This window comes from Pan troglodytes, chromosome 17, assembly GCF_028858775.2.
Source record: "Pan troglodytes isolate AG18354 chromosome 17, NHGRI_mPanTro3-v2.0_pri, whole genome shotgun sequence".
Taxonomy (NCBI): Eukaryota; Metazoa; Chordata; class Mammalia; order Primates; family Hominidae; genus Pan; species Pan troglodytes.
Genome location: NC_072415.2, coordinates 90,070,296 through 90,089,377, shown reverse-complemented (window position 1 = coordinate 90,089,377; position 19,082 = coordinate 90,070,296). Strand labels below are relative to the sequence as shown.

Sequence of the window (19,082 nt, the reverse complement as noted above, 5' to 3'; positions counted from 1 at the left end):
AGAAACTCGTACACAGAAGCCAAAATGTGGAAACCCACGTGTCCATCAACAGATGAACGGTTAAACAAAATGTCCATCCATAGAACGGAATATTATTCAGTCATAAACAGAATGAAGTACTGACACATGCTACAATGCGGGTGAACGTTGAAATCAGTAGGTTAAGTGAAAAGCCAGTTACTACATATTGTGCGATTCCATTTATACGGAATTTCTAGAATAGGCACATCCATAGAGACAGATAAGTGGTTGCTTAAGACTGGGAGGGAGGGGGAAATAGGAGATGACAGCTAATGGGCAGTTTTATTTTTGATGTAATGAAAATGTGCTTACATAAGCCGAGCAGGCATAAAAAGAAAAAGTACCCTAAGATTGTGATAATGGTACAATTCTGTCAATTGCATAATTGGTGGATGATGTGTGAATTATGTCTCTTACGATAACAACTTTACTGGCGTTACCAGAAAAAGATAAAACAATTACATTCCACATTTGTAAGTTTATTGTATATTTATTGTAAATGTGTTGCATATTGTATTAGTCTGCCCAGGACTGCCATAACAAAATACTTCAGATTGGGTGGTTTAAACAACAGAAACTTGTCTTTTCACAGTTCTGTTTTCTGGAAGTCCCAGATCAAGGTGCTGGTCCGTGTGATTTCTGGGGAGGGCTCTCCTTGGCTTGCCGATGGCCTCCTTCTCTGGTGCAGGCACGGGGGGAGAGCAGGCGAGCCCCTGGCGTCTCTTCTCAGAAAGACGAATCCTGTTGGATGAGGGCCCCACCCTCAGGACCCATGTAACCTTAATGACTTCTGTAGAGGCCCCATCTCCAAATACAGACATGCTGCAGTTAGGTCTTCAGCTATTTAGGGAGACATAAACGTTCAGGCTGTAACTCCTATCAGGTGTATTAAGTATATTCACCCCTGATTTTAATAACGTTCTCACTGGTGCTTTGTGGCTGCAGTACAGTTGAAATCATAATGATTTGGACTCTGTATTTCAAGTTTATCTCATTATGTACCTACTGTCTACCTTGCCCTGACCTAAGTGCTCTGCAAGCAATTTTCTTAAATCCTTACAACCACTTACCAGGTAGATATTTGGCAGAGAAGAAAACTGAAGCTTAGATTTCCCCAGGTTACAGCCAGCAACAGAGGATAAGAATTTGAAACCTAGGCCTGCATGGCTGCCAAGCCTTGCCTCGTCTGTGGCACTGTGGTGCTTTAATCAAGTTGGATATACTAGTGGCTCTCTGGGTACCTAGTGAATTCTATTTCCCATCTTCCCAGGATGGCTTCTAGGCAAAGTCCAGAAATTACTTGTGGCAGCTAATGCAGGTGACAAGCCCCTAGGTACAGAATAACCAAGTCCCCTAGAGAAACTGGCAACGTGTACACTAAGAAGTAGACAAGAATAGTGCAGCATTGTTTGGAAACAATATTAGCCAAATATAAAGTAAATCATCAGAGGACTATCAGGCAGCAGTTGGAGACTGACCTAGAGCGACACGTGTCGACATGAATCTCAGTACTGAACAAAAAAGCAAGGGGCAGAAGGCTACAGAGTATGGGGCCACTGACATACTGCTTTAAGACTTTCAGAATAAACGTCTGAAGGTTATGATGCCAGTGTGTCTGCAGGAAACTTGGTTAGGTGTCTGGGGGAAGACTGCCTCTGCTCTGAGCGCACGCAGAGAAGGGATGAGGACTTCAGTCCACCAGCAGAAGCAGAGCACTGCCATCTCTGCCTACCTGAACAGACCACACCCAAAAATTAAAATGCAGGGTGAATTCACGGCTCACCAGCTTTCTGACCTGGAGGTTCAGAGGATCCCTGGGGAAGCATCCGCGTGGGCACAGGTGGGAGGACCTGCTCAACATGGGCGCTATTCTGCATCGTTTTTCTTTCTTTCTTTCTTTCTTTGAGATGTTGTCTCGCTCTGTCGCCCAGGCTGGAGTGCCGTGGCACAGTCTCGGCTCACTGCAAGCTCTGCCTCCCGGGTTCACGGCATTCTCCCGCCTCAGCCTCCCGAGTAGCTGGGACCACAGGCGCCCGCCACCACACCCGGCTATTTTTTTTTTTTAGTAGAGATGTATTTTTAGTAGAGACGGGGTTTCACCATTCACAGGATGGTCTCGATCTCCTGACCTCGTGATCCGCCCACCTCGGCCTCCCAAAGTGTTTGGATTACAGGCTGAGCCACCGCGCCTGGCCTCTGAATCATTTTTTCTATGTCATTTTTACTAATGGCTTTAAACATGCCTGTGATCCTAGCATTCTTTTGTGGCATGTTTACATTCAGCATCAGAAGCTGCGAGAATGCCTACAGTGCCCTGATGAGGTTCGGGTTGCACTGGGTGGCCTCAGATGCCCTGCAGAGGAGGCACTTTGGGAGGCCGAGGTGGGTGGATCACCTGAGGTCAGGAGTTCGAGACCAGCCTGGCCAATAAGGTGAAACTCCGTCTCTACTAAAAATACAAAAACTAGCTGGGTGTGGCCGGGCGTGGTGGCTCACGCCTGTAATCGCAGCACTGGGAGGCCAAGGTGGGTGGATCACCTGAGGTTGGGAGTTCGAGACCAGCCTGGCCAACATAGTGAAACCCCGTCTGTACTAAAATACAAAAATTAGCTGGGCGTGGTGGTGCATGTCTGTAGTTCCAGCTACCTGGGAGGCTGAGGCAGGAGAATGGCTTGAACCCGGGAGGTGGAGTTTGCAGTGAGCCAAGATCATGCCACTGCACTCCAGCCTGGGCGACAGAGCAAGACTCCACCTCAACAAAAGAAAAGAGCATTTGGAAATTTATTATTCCTGAGCAGTTTTCATGCAGCACGGAGGCAGCAATTCCCATAGTGAATAAATATGGGATTATATGTTTCAAGATGAAAGCAGTCAAAAGATATGAAAACGGTTGACATAGTTTGCTAATAACCTTACCATTTGTTCTTTAATTGAATTTTCAATGCCAGCTTGCACCATTAAGTCATTGACATTCTTCTGTAAGTCCTCAATGCGATTTCCCATTTCTTCCAGTACAGTGTTAAGGAGCTCTGCGTAGAGCTGGAGTCCAGAGCCGCCAAGGCACAGCCAGGATGTCCTCAGAGACTCCGCCTCCCATGGCACATGCAACTTTTGAAATGAGGGAATCAACGACAGGCCTAGTGTCCATGCAAATCAGCTTCTTTCCCTGAGTTTTCCTCAGTGTGTCCCTTTAACCTTTAAACCGTGAGCTTAGAAAACGTGGCTCCCCTTGCTTGGACATGGATTTGGGGACAGGAGATTGTCTGGTATATTTTAGTCAAACTCTGGGTGTGTAAAAATAAATATAATGGAATTAACTCTTTTTTGTTTGTAGGGTCTTGCTCTTCCCCCAGGCTGGAGTGCAGTGGTGTGATCACAGCTCACTGCAGCCCTGAACTCCTGGGCTCAAGCGATCCTTCTGCCTCAGCCTCTTGAGTAGCTGGGACTATAGACTACCACCCAGCTGAAATTAACTAAAAAACTAACATTTGTATGGTTTAATTTTATGTTTAAGACTCATTTTTGTCCTGTGGGAACCCATTTACAAAATCAAAAGTTGCCGGCACACAATATTTAAGGAATATATTTAATTGTGTAGCATGAGCTCAAATTGGGCAAGTCTTGGGGCAATTGTGACCCTTAGCTAGATTTGCTCCAACTCCAAAAAAAATTCGATTCTCATTCTGTTTGATTTCATGTTTCTAAGACAAAACAGTGAGTTGGTGAAGTTAAACTAAACTAAACAAAGTTTGGGAGAGCCATATCTGGGATCCTGTGCTTCAGTGTTATGCTCTGTGGGGTCTGTGGTCTAGGGTGCACTGTCCGGTTGGGGACTGATGGAAGCCCCACTGGGAAGTGTTACATGTTTGTGTTTTTGTCCTTTATACTTGCCGCACAAGACATCCTGTGTTGCCAGTCAAGCAGGAGGTAGAGCTTTTTTTTTTTTTTTTTTTTTTGAGACGGAGTCTCGCTCTGTCACCCAGGCTGGAGTGCAGTGGCGGGATCTCGGCTCACTGCAAGCTCCGCCTCCCGGGTTCACACCATTCTCCTGCCTCAGCCTCCTGAGTAGTTGGGACTACAGGCGCCCACCACCATGCCGGGCTAATTTTTTGTATTTTTATTAGAGACGGGGTTTCACTGTGTTAGTCAGGATGGTCTCAATCTCCTGACTTCGTGATCTGCCCACCTCGGCCTCCCAAAGTGCTGGGATTACAGGCGTGAGCCACTGCGCCCGGCCGGAGGTACAGCTTTTGCTATAGGTGAGGGGTAATTAACACATCAGGAAGCCACATAAAAGCACAGAAGTAAATACTGGGAAATCCTAAGTAAACTATTACCTACTACTAGCAGACCACAAAAAGATACTCCATGATAATCTACCAGTCCGAAAGAATCACAGCATTTGTTAAAGGTAGAAAAGGATATTTCTGAGGTTTAATGTTGCCGTCAGAGCTTGAAAATGTTCCTGAAGTTCCTGAAATAGATTTTCTGCCTGAAAAAATAAACCGTAAGACAGTTGAATAAATATTTACTGTTGGCATATGAGTTTGTTTTTTTTTTTCTGACATGAAGTCTTTTGTTGCCCAGGCTGGAGTGCAATGGCGCGATCTCAGCTCACTACAACCTCCGCCTCCTGGATTCAAGTGATTCTCCCACCTCAGCCTCCAAGTAGCTGGGATTACAAGCGTGTGCCACCACGCCCAGCTAATGTTTATACTTTTAGTAGAGACGGAGTTTCACCATGTTGGCCAGGCTGGTCTTGAACTCATGGCCTCAGGTGATCTGCCCACCTTGACCTCCCAAAGTGCTGGGATCACAGGCATGAGCCACCACACCTGGCCCACGTATGACATTTTAAATATCATGGGATAAGGCCGGGCGTGGTGGCTCACGCCTGTAATCCCAGCACTTTGGGAGGCCAAGGCGGGCGAATCAGGAGGTCAGGAGATCAAGACCATCCTGGCAAACTAGGTGAAACCCCGTCTCTACTAAAAATACAAAAAATTAGCTGGGTGCAGTGGTGGGCGCCTGTAGTCCCAGCTACTTGGGAGGCTGAGGCAGGAGAATGGCGTGAACCCGGGAGGCGGAGCTTGCAGTGAGCTGATATTGCACCACTGCACTCCAGCCTGGGCGACAGAGTGAGAGTCCGTCTCAAAAAATAAAAATTAAAAAAATAAATATCATGGGACAAACCCATCCATAAATCTGTTGACTTCTGACAAAGGTGCTAAGGCCTTTGGATTCAGAGGGAAAGGAAAGTCTTTTCAACAAGCAGCGCGGGAATCATGAGGGCCACGTGCAGACGAGGCAGGGACCCATCCCCCTCCTCACACCACACACCATGAATGCAGGAGGATCACACACCTTGGCCCAGAGCCAAGGCCATAAAGCATGCAGAGGAGGACGCAGGAGAAAATCTCGTGACCCTGCGCGCCTCAAGAATTCTTATGAAATTACTTACCGGGTCATACAGAAATATCACCATTGCTACTGAAAGCGTTTCCTGTTTATATACTGCTTTGTAGTTTACAGACTGACGTCCCACACCATTCACGGTGTAATCTACTCCTCACCCTGCGACTGTATCCAGGGTGAGATGAGAACAGTGAGGCTGAGAAGCACAAAATTCTCCCAGCTGGGGGTTCAAGATCCCAGGGAGCCCCACGTACCATGGTGTGAATCTAGAATCCCGTCGACATAGGAGGAGGCCCCACCTCTGAACCATGCCAGGGCTTTCTACCTTTGTCAGGAAATTTACGTTAGGGTTTGCACAACGCCCAACACATTCCTTCAAATTCCAGGTCTCTTCCTCACAGCCAGTCCTCTTGTGGGCCTGGAACTCTTTGGCAAGTAGGAAGGCCCGGGGGGCGGGAGGATTTCCCGGAAAAGGCCGGAGCCCTGGGCGCTGCGACACTCGTGGGTCCCCTTTCGGGCACCCTTTGGCCCAGTTGTTTCCCCACTGACCCCGACCTCAATGCCCCCCAGTACTGCAGGGCTCCCCCGAGGACCGCAGGGCCCCCCAGGACAGCAGGGTTCCCCCCTGCACCTCAGGCCCCCCCAGGACCGCAGGGTCCCCCAGGTCTTCAGGGGCCCCCCCAGGACCACAGGCATCCCAGGCACTCAGGACTCCTCAGGACCACAGGAGTCCTCAGGATCGCAGGCCCCCCAGGACCTCAGGGCCCCACGAAGACCGCAGGGCACCCCCAGCACCGCAGGCTCCCCCCCAGGACCTCAAAACCCCCCAGAACCGCAGGGGCGCCCCCATCCAGAGAGAAGCAGGAGTGGGGGAGGGGCTCACCGCGTCCCGCAGCGCGCGCCCGCCGGGGGCTTCAGGGCCCCGCACGTCCATGTGGACCGCGGGCCGGGGGCGTCAGGGGGGGTCCCGTGGGCCGCGCGGACCCGGCGCGAGGTGCCGTCAGCTAAGCTCCGCGATTCCCGTATGGGCCGCCGGGAGGCCTCGGGCGGAGCGCGCTGCGTTCCAGGGCGGAGGCGGGGCCGGAGCAGAGAGGCGGGCGCTGCACCTGCAGGGACGCAATGTCACCGAGCGGCCGCCTCGGAGGACTGGTCCGCGCCCCCAGGCTCTGCGGCTTCCCGAGCCGAGCCGAGGCCCCGGGACGGCCTGGGCGGAGCCGCCTTACTCAAGAGGGCCCGTGGGCGCCACCGGCCACCTACACCCCCAAAATGCTCCGCACGGGCAATGCATGGGCCTCGGTCACCCCTGCTGCGTTTTTCAGAGACGGGGGCTCGCTCTGTGGCCCAGGCTGGGGTGCAGTGGCGACTATGGCTCCCCGCAGCCTCGACTTCTCGGGCCCAAGCGATCCTCCTGCCTCGGCCTGGCCGGTAGCTGGGACCACGGGCGCGCGCCACCAGGTCCGGCTAATCTTTTTTATGTTTTGTAGAGACGGGATCTTACTATGTTGCCCAGGCTGGTCTCGAATTCCTGGGCACAAGTGATCCTCCTGCCTCGGCCTCCCAAAGTGCTGGGACCGCAGGCCTGGGCCACCACGCCGGGCCTTCCCTGGCCTCTTTCACACCTGGGTTGTGGCTCGTCACCTTGTGGGTGACCTCCCAGGACGGTGTTTTAGGGTTACCAGTCTTGTTGCCGTGTCTGTGCCCCTGTGCAGCGCTGTGGGAACAGGGCTATGTCTGGTCACCCCAGCATCCCTAGGGCACAGCCCAGTGACCACACCTGGAAGCTCTGGTGTCTCCATGTGCGGATAAATAAAACACAGCCACCCAGCACCACCGCTGTGGCGTGGCGGTTCCCGCCAGGTTACTTCAGGGCGGATGTCTGTGGCCTGAACCCTAAAGGCCAGGCGGCGAGTCCAGGCCACGGTGCCCAGCGAGGAGCAGGTGTCCCTGAGAACCCAAACAGCCCGGAGGGGATGTGAGAACCACCACAGAGAGCAGGCCCATCACACAGACGGCGCAAAGAGGCAGAAAATTAGCTCAAAAGCAGCTTAGGGACAGAAGCACGCTCATCTCTAGAGTTGTCCTGCTGCCCACGAGTGCCCCACATGTGAGTCCTAATAAACTCACCTACTCACCAAGCTGGACTCCGCCCAGTCATTCTTTGGTCTCTCAGCAACTCCCACTTTAGGGTAAGGTTTTAAATGTGATTCTCGGTTTTTCTCATTACAACCGGTCATCAGGAAAACACAAACCAAAACCACAATGAGCTCCCACTGCAACCCACCAGCATGGCTAGAATCAGAGAGACAAACGTAAGTCCGAGAGGCGTGTGGGGATTGTGGCCCCCGCCCCACGCAGCCGGTGGGCTGTGAAAGGCTGCAGTGCTGTGAAAAAGTCGGGTGGGTCCTCAGAAGTGAAGCAGTTTCCACAGGGCCCAGCCGCGCCACCCCTAGGCATATACCGAAGGAAACCACAGCGCGAGTGCACCAAGTCTACTTCAGCATCAGTAATGCTCAAAAGGTGGAAACCACCCAAATGTCCACCCCCGATGAGTAGGTGACAAAATGCAGATGATAGAATATTCCTCAGCCACACAAAGGAGTGAGGCGCTGACGCACGCTACGAAGCAGGTGGGCCTCTGGAACAACGCTGGGTGGCAGAGGCCAGGCGTGAAGACCCTGAGTGGTAAGTCCATGGAGAGTTGGAACAGGCAAGGCCACGGAGACAGAAAGTTGACTGCTGTTGCTGGGGGCTGCAGGGACGAGGGACAGTGCGGAGAGATTTAGGAGGTCTGGGGTTTCTTTGTGGGGGGACAAAAATGTTCTAAAATTAGATCGTAAGAAGGTTTCACAACCCTGTGAATATACTCAAAACTGTTGAATTATGCCCTTTAAATGGGTGGATTTTGTGGTATGTGAATTACATTTCAATTAAGCTGTTAAAATTATTTTTTAAAAGCATGGCCATTTTGCCACTTTTTGTGTGCTTTTAGCATCCTCCTCTTTTTTTCTGTCTCTGAGAGAGGCTGAGATACAAACTTAGTTGTAGGGGCCAGTGTGGACGGCTGAGAAAGACGCGGTGTGGGTGGAAAGTGGCTGCTGTGCTGTGGCTCCCGGCCCACTCCCGGGACCATTCAGGCCTAAGGAATCCTGCCGGGCGGCTTCTGGCTTCTCAGGAAAGCCAGTGTGAGTGGCTGCTGAGGAGGAGGAGGAGGCAGGGCCAGAAGATGCCACAGTACAGGGTGGACGGCCTGCACCCAGGAAAGCCTGCCTGGCGTGGGGGGCAAGGAGTACAAGCCGGTGGTGTTTCCATCAGAAACACACCTCAGTGTCAAGAACCAGAAGTCACTCAAGCTAACTTAGGGGAAAAGCAGGAAATTACGCCTGTAGAGAGGAGGCAGACACAGCGGGCTGGCGTCAGCCCCTCCAAGCTCTTCAGAGGGCGCTCATCTCTGGAGGCGGGAGGAGATGGGCAGTGGTGCCCCACGGCAGGGCCACGACAGGGTTCCTCATCAGCCCACAGGCAGCTTTCCTAACCACAGACAGCTAAATGAGCAGGGAGCCAGTCAGACTGCCCTCCTTCCTCCCTTCCAGAAAGTTCTAGAACACCCACTCTTGCCTTACTCTGCAGGCACTGAGCTCCCGGAAGCTTTACTCCAGGGACAGCCCAGCATCAAGCTCATGGCTTCAGGGGACGGCTCCCTCGTGGTGGGGGCAGGCGCAGACCCAAGGGCTTTCAGTGTCTCCAGGGCGGGGCTGCTCCCTGGCTGCCGCTCTTCCCTTATTCAGGCGGAGCAGGGACCACAGAGCTCTTGACAGCACTGAGCTCACCAGTGACTTACTTTGGACAGCCGTGAAGGCAGACTGGCGTTGGGACTTTGGAGAGCTTGTGGGCATCCCGTGGAACCCGTTATCTTCAGATGTTCACTGGCTGACTCTGGGTGCAGGTTCAAGCTGGGCACCCTGTCCTCATGGGCTATGCGTTCCTAACCACAGACAGCTAAACGAGCAGGGAGCCCCACCAGCCCACACGAGCCTGGAACTGGCCCTGCAGAAGACGAGACGAGCCTGCCTCTGACCTGGGAACGCCTCTCTCCTCTCCAGCCGGCATCGGCCAGGCTCATATGGGGCCGTCCCTCCAGCCCTGGCTGCTTTTTCAGCTCAGGCTTCTTGGACAGCCCGAGTAGGACCACCCAGCATCGCTGCACACAGCAGCCTCAGGCCTCACCGACATAGGCCGGGTGGTCTGCGGAGATGACAGGACTGCCTTTCTTTTTTCTGGGATTGGGTTTTGCTGTGTCACCCAGGCTGGAGTGCAGTGGTGCAATCATAGCTCACTGTAGCCTTGAACTGGGCTCAAGGGATCCTCCTGCCTCAGCCTCCCGAGTAGGTGGGACTACAGAGGCACGCCACCATGCCCGGCTACTATTTTTTATTATTTTTCTAGAGACAGGGATCTCCATATGTTGCCAGGGCTGGTCTCAAACTCCTGGGCTCAAGTGATCCTTCCACCTTGGCCCCCCAAAGCGCTGGACTTACAGGCACAAGGCCACGCTGGCCAAGGACTGGCTTTCGAGCAAAGCTCTTCAGCTGGATCTGATGGAGACAACACAGTGAAGGGGTGGGTTGCCCCTCCACACCTGTGGGTGTTTCTCGTTAGGTGGAACGAGAGACTTGGAAAAGAAAGAGACACAGAGACAAAGTATAAACAAAAAGGGGGCCCAGGGGACCGGCGTTCAGCACACGGATCCACACTGGCACCGGCCTCTGAGTTCCCTTAGTATTTATTGATCATTATCGGGCGTGGCAGCAGGATAATAGGATAATAGTGGAGAGAAGGTCAGAAGGTAAATACGTGAACAAATGTCTCCGCATCATAAACAAGGTAAAGAAAAAAGTGCTGTGCTTTTGATGTGCATATACATAAACATCTCAATGCCTTAAGGAGCAGTATTGCTGCCAGCATGTCCCACCTCCAGCCCTATCTCAGTAGATGGAATATACAATCGGCTTTACACCGAGACATTCCATTGCCCAGGGACGAGCAGGAGACAGAAGCCTTCCTCTTATCTCAACCTCAAAGAGGCATGCCTTCCTCTTTTACTAATCCTCCTCAGCACAGACCCTTTACGGGTGTCGGGCTGGGGGACGGTCAGGTCTTTCCCTTCCCACGAGGCCATATTTCAGACTATCACATGGGGAGAAACCTTGGACAATACCTGGCTTTCCCAGGCAGAGGTCCCTGCAGCCTTCCGCAGTGTTTTGTGTCTCTGAGTACTTGAGATTAGGGAGTGGTTTGAGGTTAGGGAGTGGTGATGACTCTTAACGAGCATGCTGCCTTCAAGCATTTGTTTAACAAAGCACACCCTGCACAGCCCTTAATCCATTTAACCCTGAGTTGACACAGCACGTGTTTCAGGGAGCACAGGGTTGGGGGTAGGGTTACAGATTAACAGCATCTCAAGGCGGAAGAATTTTTCTTAGTACAGAACAAAATGGCCCTCTGCTCAAATTCTACAATGCCAATATGGACTGCAGGTCTTCAAAGTGGTCTCCTCTACCTTAGGAGCACAGCAAGAAAATGACGTGCATTCTCGATTTCACAGCTACTGGAGGAGTCATCGGCCAGATCGGCCTAGCAGTTGTTTCTTTTTGACCCGATAAAATTATGTTTAGAATAGCTCTCAGTTTTCCTGCTCATGTTTGGCTTAGGATAAATATAGAAATTGTGCCTTCCTCAGCATATGCTGCCTGGGTGGCGCATGAACTGACAAAAGAGAAACTGCCGAGTACTAGCCCAGGATGAATAATTGACCATGGGAATCTAAATATTAAAGAATATTAATGTGTATTCTGAAGTTACAGAAATTAGCCAGTGTTTCCCTGGTGTGAGGACAGACAATTGGGAAGAAAACAGTCTGGGTAAGACTGAAATAGCTAATTACGCGAGCGAAGATGCAGACTACAAGAGCAGAATGTAGACATGAAACAAAGCTTTAAATTAGAAAACCGAAGTTTTATTTTGGATAGCTGAAAACGTCCCAGTCCAACCAAGTGTAGGGTGCAGCTGTCTTTATGAAGCATGGGTGCCCATGGAGGTGCCCAGTTGCCCCTCGGATCCAGTGTGGATGGCCTTGTTTCTGAGGCCCTAAATCTAAGACGCTGCTGATTTTAGGGTGCACTGTTATTATCAGAAAGGGAGAAACGCTGCCAATTAAACGTTAAGTTCAGTTCTTATTTTATACTCATTAAAAGAGCTCTTTTATAATTATTGATGCTGGTTGATGGATACATGCCTTTCATTATGTTACTCTCTTTTGTGTTTGAAAAGTTTTATTTAAAAATTATATAAAAGGAGTTCTTTTGGGTATAGATTTGGGTATACAGATCTGAGTAGAGACTGTTGCTCCTTTCTTTTTTTGAGACAGGGTCTTGCTCTGTTGCCCAGGCTGGAGTGCAATGGCACAATTACAACTCACTGCAGCCTTGACCTCCTGGGCTCAGGTGATCCTCCCACCTCAGACCCCTGAGTAGCCGGGACTACAGATGCACACCACTGTACCCCACTAATTTTTGTATTTTTAGTAGAGATGGGGGGGGGTCTCGCTATGTTGACCAGGCTGGTCTTGAACTCCTGAGCTCAAGGGATCCACCCACCTGAGCCTCCCAAAGTCTTGGGATTATAGGAGTGAGCTACCGCACCTGGCCCGCTCTGTTTTATTGATTCTAAAATAATTGCAATATTTTCATAAGTTTAATTTTCATTGTTAATGCAGTATCAACCAACTATTTTCTAATCCCATTAATTATTTACTATGCAATTCTGGTCCTGTTTGAGTAAGTGGTCTTTCCAAGAAGTCATGATTGTGGGTAATGAGGACCTCCTGTACCATGCAGCTTTTGTGGGTGTGAATTTTAAAACAGTGGCTCTCAAATATGGCTACACATCAGAACTTCTGGGGAAGGCTTAGAAGGCTTCCCTGACTGGCACAGTCCCCTTTATCAGTGCTCTGCGGGTGGGCCCGGGCACTTGAGCATTTGTGGTTTTAAAGCTGCCCAGGGGTTTCGGTGTGTGACCGAGTGGCTTAAGCTGTGGAATATAGCTTTAGACCTGTGGTAGGGAGGGCAGCACAATGGAAGTATTTTACATCAGAAAAGTCCCAGCTCCTCCTACTGTCCCTTGTGACATTTTGTCCACAAGCTGTAATCACCCAGTACATTGTTACTTTATGGCTTTTAACAGTTGTCTTTAGATCAATTAAGAATAACGAGGTTGGCCGGGCGCGGTGGCTCACACCTGTAATCCCAGCACTTTGGGAGGCCGAGGCGGGCGGATCATGAGGTCAGGAGATCAAGACCATCCTGGCTAACACAGTGAAACCCCGTCTCTACTAAAAATACAAAAGATTAGCTGGGCATGGTGGTGGGCGCCTGTAGTCCCAGCTACTCGGGAGGCTGAGGCAGAAGAATGGCCTGAACCCGGGAGGCGGAGCTTGCAGTGAGCTGAGATCGCGCCACTGCACTCCAGCCTGGGCAACAGAGCAAGACTCCGCCTCAAAAAAAAAAAAAGAATAACGAGGTGGTTCACGTGTATAATCCCAGCACTCTGCGAGACTGAGATGGGTGGATTACCTGAGAACAGGAGTTCGAGACCAGCCGGGCGAACATGGCGAAACCCCGTCTCTACTAAAAATACAAAAAATTATAGGCCGGGCACGGTGGCTCACGCCTGTAATCCCAGCACTTTGGGAGGCCAAGGTGGGCAGGTCACGAGGTCAGGAGATCGAGACCATCCTGGCTAACACAGTGAAATCCCATCTCTACTAAAAATACAAAAATTAGCTGGGTGTGGTGGCAGGCGCCTGTAGTTCCAGCACCTGAGAGGCTGAGGCAGGAGAATGGCGTGAACCTGGGAGGCGGAGCTTGCAGTTAGCTGATATTGCACCACTGCACTCCAGCCTGGGTGACAGAGCGAGACTCTGTCTCAAAAAAAAAAAAAAAAAAAAAAAAAAAAAAATTAGCTGGGCATGGTGGCATGTCCTTGTAAGCCAAGCTACTCAGGAAGCTGAGGCAGAATTGCTTGAACCTGGGAGGCGGAGGTTGCAGTGAGCTGAGATTGCGCCATTGCACTCCATCCTGGGCAACAAGAGCAAAACTCTGTCTCAAAAAAAAAAAAAAAAAAGAAAAAAAAGAAAAATGAGAGACATTAATTCTCTTCATTTATTCTGCCTCTGATGCTTTTCCTTTCCTGATGTAGATCTAAGCTTCTGACCTGTATCATCTTCCTTGTCTCTTCTCTAACATTTCTCACAGGGCAGGTCTACCGGCAATACATTCCCTCAGTTTTTGTTTTTCTGAAAAAGTCTTTATTTTTCCTGCACCTTAAGGATACTTTTGCTATATGGAATTCTAGGTGGGCAGATTTTTTTTTTTTCAACTGCAACACTTTAAGGATTTCACGGCCAGGCGCAGTGGCTCACGCCTGTAATCCCAGCACTTTGGGAGGCCGAGGCAGGCAGATCACGAGGTCAGGAGATCGAGACCATCCTGGCTAACACTGTGAAACCCCGTCTCTACTAAAAATACAAAAAAATTAGCCGGGCGTGGTGGCGGGCGCCTGTAGTCCCAGCTACTCGGGAGGCTGAGACAGGAGAATGGCGTGAACCCGGGAGGCGGAGCTTGTAGTGAGCCGAGATTGCGCCACTGCACTCCAGCCTGGACAACAGAGCGAGACTCTGTCAAAAAAAAAAAAAAAAAAAAAGATTTCACTCTACCCTTTTCTTATCTGCATGATTTCTAACAAGAAGTCCACTGTCATTTTTATTCATATTCCTCTTGTTAACTTAAAAAATCACACAACACTGCATTTAGAAAAGGAGACTATTTCTTAAATAACTTGCAAGATAGACATCCCACAAGACCAGACACAGGCCCTTCAGAGGAGGAGAGGATGGGGCAGGAGCTTTATGCTGACTTGGTTGGCTAAACATACTTAACAGGTTACATGAGGAGCTATGAATATTCATGAAGGGGGTCTGGCCATATGTATCATATCACCCATGTTCACTTTGGGGTGGAGATGTAACATTTAAATGTATCACAGTCAGGCCCTATACATCAAAAGGTCTTTCTAAGACTCAAAGGCACTTGGTGCACAGAGTTTGTAAACCAGCCGGGACCAGCCATGGTCAGTGGTCTCTTACCAGGAGAGTTACTGAAATCTGTCTCTTGTCTTGTCAGAGGTGTAGCTGTGGCTGGTGGACGAGGGTTCAGTCAGGCAGGTTTATTCAGTTTGAATGTGACAAGCCTAGGTGTGGTTTTTTGTTTTGTTTTGCTTTATGTTTTTTGTTATTTGTCCTGATGGATGTTCTGTATGTTTCCTGGATCTATGGTTTGGTGTCTGTCATTAATTTGGGGACATTCTTGCCATTCCGCCATTTCTCCTGCCCCTTCTTCTCTTTCCTCCTTCCGATTCTCCCATTGTACCAATCGTATCCTTTGATGTTGTTCTTGGATGGTGTTTTCTGTTGGTGTAGTAGGCTGTTCTTGCATTGCTGTAAAGAAATACCTGAGACAGAGTAATTTATAAAGAGAAGAGGTTTAATTGGCTCACAGTTCTTGCAGGCCATACCAGCATGGCACCAGCATCTGCTCAGCTTCTTGGGGGCCTCAGGGAACTTTTACTCATGGCGGAAGGCAAAGTGGGAGCAGGCATTTCACATGGTAAAAGCAGGAGCAAGAGAGAGAGAGAGTGAGGGTGTGGGTAGGTGCCAGACACTTTAAAGAAAAACAGATCTCGGGCGGGCGCCGTGGCTCATGCCTATAATTGCAGCACTTTGGGAGGCCGAGGTGGGTGGATCAAGAGGTCAGGAGTTTGAGACCAGCCTGGTCAACATGGTGAAACCCCATCTCTACTAAAAATACAATAAATTAGCCAGGCATAGTGGCGCAAGCCTGTAATCCCAGCTACTTGGGAGACTGAGGCACAAGAATCACTTAAACCCAGGAGGTTGCAGTAAGCTGAGACTGTGCTGTGCTACTGCACTCCAGTCTGGGCAACAGAACGAGACTCCGTCTCAAAACAAAAACAAAAACAAAAACAGATCTCACATGAACTCAGAGTGAGAGCTTACTCATCACAAGGGGATGAAGCGATGGTGCAAGCCATTCATGAGGAACCCGCCCCCATGATCCAAACACCCCCTGCCAAGCCCCACCTCCAAAACTGGTGATTATAACTCAACATGAGATTTGGTGGGGACACACGCTCAAACTAGATCAGTTGATTTTTTTTTTCATCCCCTTTTCTCCTTGAATTTCAGTTTGGGAAGTTTCTGTTGACTTATCTTCATATTCACTGATTCTTTCCTTCATTCTGTCTAGTCAACTAATGAGCATTCTTTATTTCTATTGTGTTTTTGACTTCTAGCATTTTTTTTTTATTATTGTTTCCATCTTTCTGCTGACATCACCTATCTGGTCTTGCATGTTGTCTAATTTTTCTGCTAAAGCCGGTTTATCCAGGAGTTTCTGCTCTGGGTGAGCAGCTCTCAGGTGCTGTCTCTCCCTGGATGTGCCTGTCTCTTCAGAGCAGGGTGCCAGTTTGTCTGGCAGCCTTAGTTCTCTGATGGGCCCATGAAAGGCTGCCCTGCTATTCTTTGCTGTAAGGATGGGGGTGGTGACTGCCAAGCACGTCACATGACACCAGTTGAAGTTGCGGAACTTCTGAGCCAGGCTCCTAAAGTGAGACTTCCAATCCACCTTCCGTACAGGTTTCCTTAAAAAATGGGGTGCGCGACCAGCAAGGTGGCTCACTCCTGTAATCCCAGCACTTTGGGAGGCCTAGGTGAGAGGATCCTTTGAAGCCAGGAGTTCAAAGACCAAACTGGCCAACATAGTGAGCTCCCCGTCTCTATAAAATAAATAAATAAATAAAATAAAAAGAAATAGGCTGAGTGAGAAACAGTGGCTCCAATCTTCCTCTGATGTCCCAGCTCTCAGAACAAAGTTGCTTTGTTTGCTTTTCCTTTTATAAGCACCATGTGTTAGGCAACTTCTTAAGTGGTTCCCTGAGGTATTCATGCTCCTACGTGACACCTTAATCTGCACCGGGCCAACCCAGTGACCTGTTTCTCATGAGCAGAGCCTGGAAAGCATGAGGCACAGCTCTGCTTCCTCTGTGTCACAGCTCTGATCTTGTCAGTCACTCATTGGCTCCTGCAACAAATGACCACAGCTAAGTGGCTTTTACAACAGCAGAAGTTTATTCCTTCACAGCTCTGGAGGCCAGAAGTCCAAAATCACTTTTAATGTGCTGAAATCAAGGCATTGGCAGGGCCAGGCTCCCTCGCATGGCTCCTGGGGAGAATCTGCTCCTTGTTTCTGGGGCCTCTGGTGGCTCCGGCGTTACTTGGCTTGTGACTGCATCACGTCCATTTTCAAGGCTCCATCTTCATCTCTGCTCCATCTTCCCGTGGCCCTCTCTTCTGTGTGGCACCAAATTTCCTTCTGCCTCCCTCTTACAAAGATGCATGTGGCCGGGCACGCTGGCTCATGCCTGTCATCCCAGCACTTTGAGAGGCCAAGGCGGGAGGATCGCTTGAGGCCAGGAGTTCAAGACCAGCCTGGCCAACACAGAGACCCTGTCTCTGTTGTATTTATTTATTTTTGAGATAGGGTCTCACTTTGTCACCTAGGCTAGAGGGCAGTGGTGCGATCCTGGCTCACTGCTGCCTCAACCTCCTGGCCTCAAGCAATCCTTCCACCTCAGGAGTAGCTGGGACTACAGGTGCACACTACCATGCCCAGATAATTTTTCTATCTTTTGTACAGACGAGGTCTCACCATGTTGCTCAGGCTGGTCTCGAACTCCTGGGCTCAAGAGATTTACCTGCCTCAGGCTCCCAAAGTGCTGGGATTATAGGCGTGAGCCACAGTGTTTAGGGCCCACCTGGATAATCCAGGACAATCTCTCTATCTCAAGATCCTTAACGACATTAGAAAAAAAAATTGTTTTCCCATACGAGATAATATTTACAGGTTGCCTGGATTAGGACTTGATGGCTTTATAAGGGCCATTTTCCAGCCGTGCATGGCTTGGTCGGCTTCTCTTGTTTGCAGAAAGCTATGTGACAAGCGCAGCACCTGCAATGAGCTGTGATTGGCTGATGTAGACTGGGGGTGGGGGCTCGGACCCCCGGCAGGTGGTGTTCGAAAAGGTACAAACTCACTCTGCAGTCATCAACTCACCTTTCGGGGTCCCTCTGAGGCGTGAGGCCTGTGGGGTGACGTCCGAGCATGCCAGATTTCGTCCACTGAGCCGGGCTCCTGGAGGCCCGGTGCACAGATGCAGCTCTAGGCCCCAGGCTGCGGGCACAATTTGCCCCATGCTTCCACAGCCTCTGGATTTAAGATAACCGAGGATAGCGTCTGGGACCCCAGTGCTCCAGTGAGGGTCAAGGAGGTCCGGAGCTTACTCCAACCTCCAGGGCAGAGAAGACAGATGATCCCAAAGGCTGCTGGGCTCAGGGTAGGGCGCGGCTGAGCAGGGGCAGCTGCTTTTTCTCTCCCAGGCTTCCTGCTGTGCCTTTTACTCACCTCTACGTTCCGGGTGCTGGGGCTCCGCAGCGCTGGCTCTAAAGAACTCCCAACGCCAGCCTGGGGGCGCAAGGCAGGAGCGCCCTGTTTCCTCGATTGTTGGGGATTTGCTCCTAGTTAGGTGGTGACTGTCCTTATGATCCCCGATAAAACCAGCCGGGCAGGGGGCAGGGGGCCGGGATCGTGGAGAAGAGGCCGCGGCTGGCGGGGAAGCAACCCTCAGCGTGGACCCCTCAACCTCGCGGCTCGCCCCTTACCCGTGCACCCCTCGCCTCACACCCCCGCGCCCCTCACCCAAGCGTCCCTCACCCTTCACCCGCCCGCCCCTCACCCTACACACACCCGCCCATCACTCGCGCACCCTTCACCCCTCACCCAGGCGCCCCTCACCCCTCACCCGCGCGCCCCTCACCCTTCACTCGCGCTCCCCTCACTCTTCACCCGCACGCCCCTCACCCCTCACCCGCGCGCCCCTCACTCTTCACCCGCACGCCCCTCACCCCTCACCCGCGCACCCCTCACCCCTCACCCCTCACCCGCGCACCCCTCACCCCTCACCCTTCACCCGCGCGCCCCTCATCCACGCGCCCCTCGCCCTCAGTCCTCACCCGCGCGGGCCAAGAGGGTCCTGGGCGAGGGCAGCTCCCCGCGGGCGGGTGTGGGGCTCGGAGTTGGCTTGGCATGCGAGGCCGGCAGCAGGGCTTCACGCACGCCTGGCCCCCGAGTCTGTCTTGAGGCTCAGGAGCTGCCTTTTCTGCAAATAGGCGCCCAACGGTTCAGCCCGGAGAACTACACGGGGATGGGGAGAGGCCGCCCCGCGTTTCTGCAGCGACAGCGACCATGGCCGCAACCACGATGATGACAATGGCCACGGTGACGGCCGCGCGTCCAGCCGGCCCCCCGGTGACGGCCCCGGCGCATCTGCTCGTGGGGCACTTGCATCGGAGCGGAGACCCGCGGGGGGCGCTCCGTTTTCCGAGACCCCGGCCGCCTCCGGGCGCTGCAAACTCCGAGCCGGGTCCCCGGGTCTCCTGGGTCAGGACAGAGCTGGAC

The 19,082-nt window shown here is 51.4% G+C and overlaps 1 protein-coding gene and 1 long non-coding RNA gene across 2 annotated transcripts; both read right to left on the bottom strand.

The window, feature by feature from the left end:
• Nucleotides 1-479: 479 nt before the first annotated feature.
• On the bottom strand, nt 480-6,572 carry HSBP1L1 (heat shock factor binding protein 1 like 1). The gene is made up of 4 exons (XM_016933972.4): nt 6,320-6,572; nt 4,447-4,513; nt 2,938-3,032; nt 480-861 (listed from the first exon to the last, which is right to left on the bottom strand). Exons 1-4 carry the CDS (start codon nt 6,368-6,370, stop codon nt 850-852), a joined length of 225 nt encoding a protein of 74 aa, XP_016789461.1. The 5' UTR covers nt 6,371-6,572; the 3' UTR covers nt 480-849.
• A 3,563-nt stretch (nt 6,573-10,135) lies between these two features.
• LOC107969546 (uncharacterized) lies at nt 10,136-18,865 on the bottom strand. The gene is made up of 3 exons (XR_010152008.1): nt 18,638-18,865; nt 18,030-18,230; nt 10,136-17,833 (listed from the first exon to the last, which is right to left on the bottom strand). It is a non-coding gene; the product is annotated as an uncharacterized LOC107969546 (long non-coding RNA).
• Nucleotides 18,866-19,082: the final 217 nt, after the last annotated feature.

Bases quoted from the DNA above. Each gene is read 5' to 3' on its own strand.
- HSBP1L1 (XM_016933972.4), bottom strand. From the start codon at position 6,370: ATGGACGTGCGGGGCCCTGAAGCCCCCGGCGGGCGCGCGCTGCGGGAC. The intron at 4,514-6,319 runs GTGAGCCCCTCC...TTATTTTTTCAG, and splicing joins GGCGCGCGCTGCGGGACGCG to GCAGAAAATCTATTTCAGGA. The intron at 3,033-4,446 runs ATATCCTTTTCT...TTAACACTGTAC, and splicing joins GGCAACATTAAACCTCAGAA to TGGAAGAAATGGGAAATCGC.